Consider the following 11,873-nt stretch of genomic DNA (forward strand, 5'->3'; position numbering starts at 1 on the left):
CTCACATCTATAATCCTAGCACTCTGGGAGGGTGAGAACGGTAGATCTCTTAAGCTCAGGAGTTCAAGACCAGCTTGAGTAAGAGGCAGACTCCATCTCTACTAAAAATAGAAAAACTAGCCAGACATAGTGGTGGGCACCTATAGTCCCATCTACTAGGGAGGCTGAAGCAAGATCCCTCAAGCTCAGGACTTTGAGGTTGGTGTGAGCTATAATGCCATGGCACCCAACACAGGTAACAGAGTGAGACTCTGTCTAAATTAATTAATTAATTAATTAAATAAAAATAAAAATAGAAAAGCTAGCTAGGCACCGTGGTGCATGCCTTATAGTCTCAGCTACTCAGGAGGCTGAGCTAGGATGATTGCTTGAGCCCAGGAGTTTGAGGTTGCTATGAGCTAGGCTGAGGCCATGGCACTCACAGAATGAGATTCTGCCTTAAACAAAAAGAAAAAGAAAAAGAAAAACAACACAGTTTCAAGGCCAACAGCAAGACCTGGGTAAAGAGAGATCTGAAAGCCAAAGGTTTTGCTGGTCTACAGCAGCCTTGAGGTTGAGGTTGGAAGTGGGCCTCACCTGCCTTTGAAGAATGCCATGTAGAAGGAAAAGGAGCAGAAATTGACAAGCTGGAAAATGAAGACTTTGTTTTTTTTATTTTTTAATTTTTTGTAGAGACAGAGTCTCACTTTACTGCCCTCGGTAGAGTGCCATGGCGTCACACGGCTTACAGCAACCTCCAGCTCTTGGGCTTATGTGATTCTCTTGCCTCAGCCTCCTGAGCAGCTGGTACTACAGGCGCCCGCCACAACGCCCAACTATTTTTTTTGTTGCAGTTCGGCCAGGGCTGGGTTTGAACCCACCACCCTTGGTATATGGGCCAGCACCCTACTCACTGAGCCACAGGTGCCGCCTGGAAAATGAAGACTTTGAAGGTGAATGTGTCTTCGTGGGTTGTATGCATCTCTAGCCAAAGGGAAGAGCTGGCCAGAATTCTTTGGGTCAGCCCCTGTGCTCCTGTGCCCAACTCACTATCTCCTAATGTCAGCCATGTGCCCCTGGCTACCCTCATTTGAGGATGGCTGGGGACACCAAGGCTGGAGCTGAAGGCTCTTGAGAGGCAGGTAGCCCTGCCTTAGGGCTCCTAGCTCCCAGATGACACCAAGACAGCCCTACTACCTGTCACCTTCACTCACCCCATCTGGCGAGCTGGCCCAAGAAAAGGAGTAGCACCTGGCTGAGTGTGGTGCTGCTATTGGCAACTGTTGCCAGCCTGGGTAGAGCAATAGGCTGTCACCTGGAGCCCACCCACGTGGAGGGGTGAAAATAATCTGAGGGTGTCCAAATCAGACCCGGAGTCTGCAACAGTCCTCTCACCCTCCATCACCCCAAGGGACACTGACTTGGGACACTCACGGAGTTTCCAGTGTGGAACATTACAATGCTGATGATGCCCCAGTAAATTATGACAGATACCAGGAAAATCGTCACCATGCAGAGATGGAGGACAGCAGAGAGGACTGTCAGAGCTGAAGGGTGGCTACCAGGGAGGGTCCCAGCACATCTTAGAGTGGCTTGTCCTTCCCAAGCAAGGGCCCAAAGCCCCCCTACTACAATAAGGATGGCTGCAGAACTGGTGAGCCGGCAGGGAAGGTGGCTGTGGAGTGGGAAGGGCTCCTTCAGAACTGTCATCGATTTCTGGGCCATCTGCAGGGCCAAGGCAGCAAACTCTGGGCACTCCTGTGAGAGGAAGCAACAGAAATGTGCATAGGGCCAAGAGGCTGGTGTCATGACCAGGTAGGGAAGGCTCCCTGCCTTTTCCTGTCTGCACAGGGAGCTCTAAAATGCAGGAATGAGATCTGGCTTCTTTTTGGTGTTCTAGGGCCTGGGTAAGCGGCTGCAGTGCAGATGGATGGCTAGGTGGGCGGGTAGATACAAGACTGGTTAAATGGTCAATGAACATGGCCATCCGTATGGGGGGAGCATTGAAAGTCTATTTGGATGGTTGATGGACATGAGGATGGGCAGATGGGTGGATGAGTCGGTGGATAATTTGCTTAGTCAATAACTATTAACTGACTATGTACTATGCTGTGGTAGATGCTTGATACGCCATAGGGAACACGCTGGACAACACGCACAGGACTTGCTACATAATTTGCAGGGGTCAGTGGAAAATGAAAATGCAGGGCCCTTGTTCAAAAATTATTAAGAATTTCAAGATAGCAAGAGCAGAGCGTTAAACCAGGCAGGGGCCCCTCTGAGTGCACGGCCCCATCTGACAGTGCAGGTCACAGGCAATGACGTTGCCTTGAGTACAGGCACTGGCCACACACTCTTCTCACCTACTCTCCACAGGGCCTGCCCGAGAGGCATAGCCATGGGCTAGTAGAGGAACTAAGGCTCTGCCCAGTTCTGCTCTGTGGTGGCAGCCCCTGGGGGGTGGCCTGCTAAACACTGAAGTGGCACTGGGGCTGGGCTGGATAGAGCCCCTGATGGCAGGTGGTTGGTGGCTTTCTACCTTATCTTCACCCAGGGAGACACGGAGGGAGTCATTCACCTCTTGGTTTGGGGTAAAGGTGGGCAACCCAGCAGTAGCTGGAAGAAAGCTGGCCTGCCTTACACTGGCTCCAAAGTAGCTTTTGGGCTCTGGGCTTTTGGGCTTACTCCTCCAAAGTAGCTTTTGGGCTCTTGGCTGAGCTGGTGCCAAGAATGGGAAGCCTCCTTCCCAGTGGCTGGGATGTGAGGTAGCTGGTGCTCAAAACACAAGCACCTGTAGCCACAGGTTTGCAGCCGGGCCAGGATGCATTTGCCAAGCCTTCCCCTGCATTGTGGCTGCCCAGGTAAGGCAAGATCCACTAGAGTTAAGGATGAGGGGAACCTCTGGACAGTTGTGGTTGGAAGCAGGCCTGAGGGCTGCAGCGGGAAGGCCTGAGAGCAGGAGCAGCCTGCAGACCCTGAGGCAAAGGTCCTGCGCCCGGCCCTTCCTTCTTGGGATACAGGATAAACTCTGAGCCTGGGTTGGAAGTGAGGAAGAGCTGAAATCAATCCTGCTCCTGGCCCAGATCTTGGAATGGTTGATAAACCTGGGGGCAGTGCCCAGGGTGGACAAACTGGTGTTTGGATGTCACGACAGGTGACATGGCGCCATGGGAATGAAGAAGGTGAGCCTCTGCGTGCTATGCAGTGCTGGTGCTGGCGTGTGTGAGCTGGTGATCACCCTGTGGGGTGCGGGCCGTGTAGAGCAGCTGGGCCAGCTTGGGTCACCTGGCCTTGGGGTCACTATGCTTGGGGTCAGACTCAGGCCAGGGTTCAGCCCAGGGATCCATCTATAGGGCCAAGGAGAGTGTGAGGGTGAGAGTGCAGAGGTGCCCTCACCCATACACCACTGGCCTCTTGCACCAGTGTCTCCACTGAGTCCCCCTGTGCAGGCCAGACCCAGGCTGGGACTGCTCACTCACCTGCTGGCTCCTCTCCTAGCTTCCCAGTGTTGCTTTCTTTTTTTTTTTTTTTGTAGAGACAGAGTCTCACTTTATGGCCCTTGGTAGAGTGCCGTGGCCTCACACAGCTCACAGCAACCTCCAACTCCTGGGCTGAAGCGATTCTCTTCCCTCAGCCTCCCGAGTAGCTGGGAATACAGGCGCCCGCCATAACACCCGGCTATTTTTTGGTTGCAGTTTGGCCGGGGCTGGGTTTGAACCCACCACCCTCGGTATATGGGGCCGGCGCCTTACCGACTGAGCCATAGGCGCTGCCCCCGGTGTTGCTTTCTGATCCCTGGGCTGGCAAGGTCCCTATCCTAAGCCAGACCTGACAGCTTCATGACCTGGCAAGGCCTGGCAGAGGGAAGGCTTTGCCTCCCAGATCCACAGGCACACTATTTCCCAGCCTCCCCACAGCTCCATGTGACCATGTGGCTGGTGCTGGGTGGCCTTTGGGATATGAGCAGAAATGAGGCGCCCCCACCCCAGGCCTGGTGCACAAAGACATCCCAGGTGACTTCCCACTTCCCCTTGTCCCAGTCTGTTGACTGGACACTGATGCCCCAAGGCAACCTGGGTCTCTGCATGAGTGCTTGCAGCAAAGCCCCTCACCCACCCTTACTTCCTCCTGAGATGAGACCTGAGCAAGAAAAACATTTCTGTGAATTTCAGGTTTATCTGTTACAGCAGGTGGTTTCACCTCAACTAATTCAGGGCCTGGACTGAAGCTGCTAGAGGACCAGAGGCCTGCTGAGGCACCCAGCTCCCTAGGTACCCTCCACGGTGCTGATGAAGGTGAAAAGGCAGCAGGAAGAAAGGAGACCCCTGCCCTGGGGGCTGTGCCCCCACCTCACTGCCAAGAATTCTGCAAGGAAAGCATTGCTGGGGCCAGAGTCTTCTTAGGCCATAGCCTCCTCTGGCCAGTCCTCAGCATGGGGTCAATATTTCTGCACCAGCCTTAGGCCCTAGGCCCTGCCCTTCATCCTGAGTCACCTGAGGATTGACAGTGGGGCTCACTCATGATGCCACCACTCTTCACCTAGGGGCATTCTCTGGAGGGTTGGGCAGCAGGCCAGCTGCCACTTGGTCCTGGTGCCATAGTTGCTCAGCAAGGCCATTGAGCACATGAGCAACATCAGCCAGCCCAGCCCGCCCATCCAGTGTGCGCCCATCAGCCAGCCGCCGCCCTGGCACACTCTTCACCCGCAGCAGGGGCAGCTCCCAGGCCTGCCGGAAGGCCGTGAGGTCACGCTCTGGCACATCTGTGTGCATGTACTGGTCAAATCTGAAGGATGGTCAAGGAGCCTGGAAGGGCGCCTCTGGTCAACTCCTGCCAGACCCAGCCTTCCATCCCCCTGCAGCCCCACGCCCATGGGAGACCCCTACCACATGGGGTACAGCCACACTGTATCCTGTATATAAAAGCCCATGGGCTGGCCCCCACAGCTGGGCAGAAGCCAAGTCCTTGTTCTTGTGCCTTACCAAGGGTGGCCTCTGACAGTCCCAGGGGTCACTCAAAGGATACTTGGTGCCAATGACCATCCTGACAACACCAGGGGCCTCACCGGCTACGCGGGCCAGCTGCCCAGGGAGGTCTTCGAAGGACGCACGGTCGGTGAAAGAGAAGAGGAAGAGGAAGGCATCCGCGTTCTCCTTGCAAGCCTGGGACAGAGACACATGTCACCATGTGCCCATAGGACCAGAATCCTCCTGTTAGCTATAGGGCCCTAAGAAGGACCAGTAACAGATCCCTTTCACAGATCGGGAAACTGAGGCCTTGATCAGGGAGTGGTAGATCATAGGGTGGAGTATCGGCTGGACTTAGTTCCCAATGCCAGCTTAGAGCTCTACCACCCAAGGCAGTGCCCTTGGCTCACTAGCACCCAGCTCAGGTCCCTGCACACAAGGTGGGCCTGATTTAGACATCTGTACTCAGTCGCTCACCTCGAACAAGCAGCCCCTCCTGGAACCTACCCCCCAGGCCCCGTGACTGCTCACCGGGAGCATGTGATTGAACTTTTTGAGTGCAGACTCCCCACAGTCCCAGAACTCAAAGCGGAACATGATGACACAGTCGTTGGCCCGCAGCTTGGCCGGCCAAAATACCACGGTGGTCTGGATGCCTGAAGAGAGTCGGGGGTCAGCCACTCAGCATGGGAGAGGTGGACGTGGAGAAGGGTAGGGGGGTAGGAAGGAAGAGGATGGAGGGGTATATCCCTGCCCTGGCGGGTTCCCAGTCTGATGAGGAAGGCATAGCCCTGATGTGGGAGAATTCATAGCTTACTAGGGAAAGAGAGACCCAGCCTGGAGGAGCCTTGGGATACCAGGAAGATGGCCCTGGGCATGACAAAGCATTTGTCATATGTATAGGGAGACCCAGAGGCCTGGGATACTGGGCATGGTGCAACATGATGGATCTATGAGCATCAGTGGAAAGAAACAAGAAAGGAAGACTTGCACTTCTTGAGCACCTACCTTGTGCCAGCTGGATGTCTGGCATGTGAACACCACTACTCTGGTATCAACCCCACAATGGCTTCATGCGGTTGGTCCTATCATCCCTTTGGGACAGAGGAGCCCATGTAGGCTCAGAAAGGTGAAGTGACTTTCCAAGGCACTAAGTGGTGGATCTGGGCATCAAACCTGCTTGTGTGGGCCAGGGCCAGGTTCTTGCATCTACCCAAGGGAAGCCCTCCCAGGATGGGAAAGGGTTGGGGCTGTGCTCACCAGTGGTCTCATGGTGCACCACAGGCACCTCCAGGCCAGCCAGCTTGGCCACCATTGCTGTCTTGCCCACACCACTCTTCCCAGACACAAAGATCTTGTAGCTGGCAGTGTCTATGGCCACAGGTGGGGGCAGCACTGGCCGCTCAAGTAGCCCTGGGGCAAAAAGAGAGCCAGGTGGGGTCAGAGGGTGCTATGGTTAAAAAATACTCCTCAAAGTCCATGTGTTAGAAACTTAATCCCCAATGCAACAATGTGCCTAATAAGAGATGGGAGGTCAGGAGGACTCTGCTTTCACACTCACAAATGGATTAATATCATCTCAGGAGTAGTTATCTCTCTCTCTCTTTTTTTTTTAAGAGAGTCTCACTTCATTGCCCTCTGTAGAATGCTGTGGCGTCACAGCTCACAGGAACCTCAAACTCTTGGTCCTAAGTGATTCTCTTGCTTCGGCCTCCCAAGTAGCTGGGACTACAGGCACCTGCCACAATGCCCAGCTATTTTTTGGTTGCAGCCGTCATTGTTGTTCGCGGCCCGGGCTGGATTCAAACATGTCAGCTCAGGTGTATGTGGCTGGCACCTTAGCCACTTGAGCTAAAGGTGCCGAGCCCTTCTAATTTTTAAAATAAAAAACAAAAACAATTATGGGGGCAAGACATGATTGCAAGAGGGACTTTACCTAACAATTGCAATCAGTGTAACCTGGCTTATTGTACCCTCAATGAATCCCCAACAATAAAAAAAAAAACAAAAACAAAAAACGAAGAAGTGGCTCAGCTCCGTAACTCAGTGGTTATACTTGGGGTGTCAAGTTCAAACTCAGCCCCAGCCTGCCAAACAACAATGACAACTACAATAAAAAAATAGCCAGGTGTCGGGCGGCACCTGTGGCTCAAGGAGTAGGACGCTGGTCCCATATGCCGGAGGTGGCGGGTTCAAACCCAGCCCCGGCCAAAAACCACAAAAAAAAAAAAAAAATAGCCAGGTGTTTTGGCAGGAGCCTGTAGTCCCAGCTACTTGGGAGGCTGAGGCGAGACAATCACTTAAGCCCAAGAATTTGAGGTTGCTGTGACCTGTGACGCCATGGTACTCTACCAAGGGCAACATAGTGGGACTCTGTCTCAAAAACAAAACAAAACAAAACAAAATGAAGTGAATTGTTCACAAATATTGGTCCTTTAGCTGTCTCATTTTCTGGTCTTAAGCCTTCTGCCGGTTTCTCCTGGCCTGAGCTGAGTTTCACAGCTGAGGGGATTCCAGACTCCTCTTCTGGCCCATAAGCCAGGCACTGCCTGGGTGAGTTGGCTTCTTAGACAGCAAGGTGTGGAAGAGTCTCCCCTCTGTTTACAGGACGGGTAGTGTTCTTGGCTAAGGCTGCGAAGCGTGCTGTGGAGAGGTTAAATGGGAGTTCATTGTGTAAAGTGCCCAGCAGAGGGCCTGGCATCAGGTGAGGGCTCCACCAACAGCATCTCTTGTGACAATGGCTGCTGGCAGGGTTTCGGCTGTTTCCATGTTGGTGGCTCTGATGATGCAATTAGCTCTAAAGAGCTTTGGGGCTGGGGGCCCCAGGTACAGGGCTTCCAGGAGTCCTCAAGCCTGAAGAGTGCAGTGGAGGAGGCCCTCATCTCCCAGCTTCTCTGCTCTCCCAGAGAGCAACAAGTGACATTATTCTCCCCTGGGAGAGACAAGTGACAGTCTAGGGGAGGGGCACTTACCGAACACCCGCCGGCGGTTCTTGCGCAGGATGCAGACCAGGTACTCCTTGCCTTCGGCACTCTCGTGCCAGTTTGGGACAATCACTGAAGCGGGCGCGGGAGATCTGGCCATGGCGGAGCACTCCGACGGGGTAGGAAGGTGGCAGGATGCTGAGAGCAGGGAGTGGAAATAGAGGGTAACTGTCTCAAGCCGGGCCTGTGATCCCTCTTAACCTCCAGTTCCGTGGAGCCCCAGCTCCCCCCACCCCCAGAAGGTGCAGTTCCAGAGCCCCCTCTCCCGTACTGGTCCTCGGACACTCATTCCATTATTGTCCTAGGAGGGTATTTACACAGCCGGTCTCCCCCGGCCACCTCCGGAGGCTCAGCCTGCTTGTCCTCTACCTTCTCGATCCCGACTCCTGAGGCTACCCAGCCCCCACTGTCAGCAGTTCCCGCGGGCCAAACAGCCCCAGCGGAGAAGGTCTCTTTAAAAGTCCGCCCCGCGCTCGGGTCGCCCAGCCCGCCGAGGCTGCTTCCGCCAGGGTTGCGTCAGGCTTCGGTGGGCACCGCCAGCCCCCGCGCGGGTGCAGCTGCGCATGTGCAGAGGTTGTTGCCATGGACACGCTGGGGGCGGGGTTGGGTTGCCGGGTTCGGGGGCGTGTTCGACCCTCCTGTAACATCCGCAGCTGGTACTGCGCGGCTACGCGGACCCCGGGCCTTACCCTCTGGGCGGTGGGTCTTCTTCACTATCGCCTCCGAGCCCAGTCTTTCCTCCAAAACTTAATCAGATGCCCCCCTTCTCCTGGAGCCTTCATCCCACTGTGTCTCAGTTTCCTCTTTTATAAAGTGGACCTGCAATGCTCTTCCCTCTTATGGTTCATTACAACAGTGCCTGGACCATAGCAGAACTCAATAAATTTGTTATCCTTGTTGCTATTATTAATATCATTGCTTTATTAATCCTGCTTGGCAAGACCTCGAGACGACTTTAACATCTCTGGCTTCCCGGATGGGGAAACAACTCAAAGAGATCAAAGTCTTAAACATGAGTCGGTGGCTGCCTGTTTGTACCTTCCATTCATTCAGACATTCATTCATTTGTGCATTCATTCGTTTGTTCTTTCAACAAACAATTACTGAGAACCTACTATGTGCCCAGCCTGTCCCGGTGCTGGGGATACAATGGTGAAGGAGAAGTCCCTGTCCTCTAGCAGCTGGTTTTCCAGTACTGAGACCATTGAGCCCCCACCTCTGTTTCAGCACTGGGCACTGGGCCTGTTGCCCAGAAGGTTGGGTGCTCAGTAAATACCAGTTAGTGGGACAGGGTGCAGCTGGGTCATTACTGAGAGGCCACCTATTACATTTAATTTTTACCATTGTTTCTTGCATTGCCTTCAAGTAGGACAAATTGTGGTTTTATAAGGAGTAATCCATGAGTTAACCTTTACTAAAGGCCGCCTGAGAGCCAGTGGGGACTTAAATAGAGGTTACCTCCCTTAATTCTATAAGCAAACCTGTGTAAACGGTATTCTTCTTTTCTTTCTTTTTTTTTTTTTTTTTTTTTTTTTGTAGAGACAGAGTCTCACTGTACCGCCCTCGGGTAGAGTGCCGTGGCGTCACACGGCTCACAGCAACCTCTAACTCTTGGGCTTACGCGATTCTCTTGCCTCAGCCTCCCGAGCAGCCTTCTTTTCTTTCAAATGAAGACACTCAGAGATGGGACATGACTGAGCTGAAGTCACACCGCACTGCTAATCAGTGGGAAAACTAGACTCAGGACCCAGGGTTATCTGGCTCTAACATACATCTGTTTTGCCAGATTGAGTTTTGTGTTTTTAAAACTTTGCACCCAGCCACTAAAAGAACTGTTCCTAGTGAAGCAGAAAACAGCCAGAGGGCCATGAACCCACAGATTTTTGAGGCCCATTATGTTTAGGGGATCAGGGAAGAGACAAAAATGTAAGGGACAGGGTGCTTTCCCACCACTTGCTCACACTGAAGATAGGCAGAAGTACAATGAGATGAATAGCCGTCCCTACAGGATTCTGCACCTAGAATCCGCTGCCCACACTCTCAGGTCATATGGTTCCTCTTCCTACAGCTCTTACCGGCATCTGCCCAGAGTCAGGGTTATTCACAGCTGTGCACAGCTCTCTCTGTGGGCCAGCAGTGCCTCAGTTCAGGGCTCAGATCTGAATTATCCCTGAGTTTCCAGACTTCATATCCAGCCCTGCCCTGGGTTGGCTTATGGAAGTTTCGGTGAGGGTGTGAGAAAATGAAACGTGGCAGGATGAGCTTTTTTTTTTTTTTTATTGAGACAGAGTCTCACTTTGTCATTTTCCGTACAGCCCCGTGGTGTCATAGCTCACAGCAACCTCCAACTCTTGTGAGTCTCTTGCCTCAGCCTCCCAATAGCTGGGACTACAGGCGCTTGCCACAACGCCTGGCTATTTTTTTTTTTTTTTTTTTTTGTAGAGACAGAGTCTCACTTTATGGCCCTGGGTAGAGTGCCGTGGCCTCACACAGCTCACAGCAACCTCCAACTCCTGGGCTTAAGCGATTCTCTTGCCTCAGCCTCCGAGCAGCTGGGACTACAGGCGCCCGCCACAACGCTCGGCTATTTTTTGGTTGCAGTTTGGTGGGGCTGGGCCTGAACCCACCACCCTCGGCATATGGGGCCGGCGCCCTACCGACTGAGCCACAGGCGCCACCTTTTTTTTTTTTTTTTTTAATTTAGCAGGCCCGGCAGGGTTTGAACCTACCAGCCCCAGAGCCATGTGGCTGGTGCCCTAACCACTGAGTACGTGCTCCCAGCCAGGATGAACTTGCTAGATAACCTGGACAGTGGATGAGAAGTAATGTCCTCTTGAGCACAGAGAGGGAGGCTAGTGGTCAGAGGAGCTAGTAGCCAGGGGTTGGGAGACTCAGTATTTACTACTCAGTGGGCTCATGGAGAGGACAACTGACAGCATCAGCCTCTGACCCCCAGAGATTCTGCTTCCGGAGTGGAGAGGGGGCTGTAAGCCTGCACAGTTAACAAGAGCACTGCAGTTACAAAGCTGAGATCTGTATGAGTCAGCCCAGACTGCCATAACAGAGTACCATAGACTGGGTAATCTAAACAATACAAATTTCTTTCTTTTTTTTTTTTTTTTTTTTAGAGAGTCTCACTTTGTCACCCTGGGTAGAGTGCCGCAGCATCACAGCTCACAGCAACCTCCAGCTCTTGGGCTCAGGTGATTTTCTTGCCTCAGGCTCCCGAGTAGCTGGGACTACAGGCACCCGCCACAACGCCTGGCTATTTTTGTTGTTGTTGTTGTTGCAGTTTTGCTGGGACCGGGTATGAACCCTCTACCCTTGGTATATGGGGCCAGTGCCCTACTTACTGAGCCACAGGTGCTGCCTCCCTCTTTCTTTCTTTTTTTTTTTTGTAGAGACAGAGTCTCACTTTATGGCCCTCGGTAGAGTGCCGTGGCCTCACCCAGCTCACAGCAACCTCCAACTCCTGGGCTTAGGCAATTCTTGCCTCAGCCTCCCCAGAAGCTGGGACTACAGGCACCCGCCACAACGCCCAGCTATTTTTTGGTTGCAGTTCAGCCGGGGCCAGGCTTGAACCCGCCACCCTTGGTATATGGGGCCGGCGCCTTACCAACTGAGCCACAGGCGCCGCCCTTTTCTTTCTTTTTTAACAGAGTTCTACTTTGTTGCCCTCAGAGTGTGGTGGTGTCATAGCTCACAGCAACCTCAAACTATTGGACTCAAGTGGTCCTCTTGCCTCAGCCTCCCACATAGGTAGGACTACAGGTATCTGCCACAGTGCCTGGCTATTTTTAGAGACAGGGTCTTACTCTTGCTCAGGCTGGTCTCAAACTCCTGAGCTCAGGCAAGCCACCTGCCTTGGCCTCCCAGAGTCCTGGGATTTTAGGCGTGAGCCACTGCACCCAGCCTAGAAATTTATTTCTTCACAGTTCTAGAG

At 53.2% G+C, this 11,873-nt stretch overlaps 1 protein-coding gene across 2 annotated transcripts; it reads right to left on the minus strand.

Annotated features, from left to right (window-relative positions):
• Positions 1-2,666: 2,666 nt before the first annotated feature.
• CPLANE2 (ciliogenesis and planar polarity effector complex subunit 2) lies at positions 2,667-8,462 on the minus strand. Of its 2 annotated transcripts, none has more exons than XM_053577349.1 (6): positions 8,300-8,462; positions 7,919-8,068; positions 6,207-6,359; positions 5,478-5,602; positions 5,005-5,141; positions 2,667-4,764 (listed from the first exon to the last, which is right to left on the minus strand). In XM_053577349.1, exons 2-6 carry the CDS (start codon positions 8,028-8,030, stop codon positions 4,515-4,517), a joined length of 777 nt encoding a protein of 258 aa, XP_053433324.1. In that variant the 5' UTR covers positions 8,031-8,068; positions 8,300-8,462; the 3' UTR covers positions 2,667-4,514. The 2 variants fall into 2 exon arrangements, with proteins under 2 accessions (XP_053433324.1, XP_053433325.1); XM_053577350.1 differs by having other exon boundaries at positions 7,919-8,067; positions 8,283-8,462.
• Between the last annotated feature and the right edge of the window lie 3,411 nt (positions 8,463-11,873).

Source organism: Nycticebus coucang, chromosome 22, assembly GCF_027406575.1.
Source record: "Nycticebus coucang isolate mNycCou1 chromosome 22, mNycCou1.pri, whole genome shotgun sequence".
NCBI lineage: Eukaryota > Metazoa > Chordata > Mammalia > Primates > Lorisidae > Nycticebus > Nycticebus coucang.

Coding starts and splice junctions, on each gene's coding strand:
- CPLANE2 (XM_053577349.1), bottom strand. CDS start 8,030: ATGGCCAGATCTCCCGCGCCCGCTTCAGTGATTGTCCCAAACTGGCAC. Junction 5,603..6,206: donor GGTGCACCATGAGACCACTG/GTGAGCACAGCC, acceptor GACTCTCTTCAG/GCATCCAGACCACCGTGGTA. Junction 5,142..5,477: donor AGTTCAATCACATGCTCCCG/GTGAGCAGTCAC, acceptor TCTCTGTCCCAG/GCTTGCAAGGAGAACGCGGA.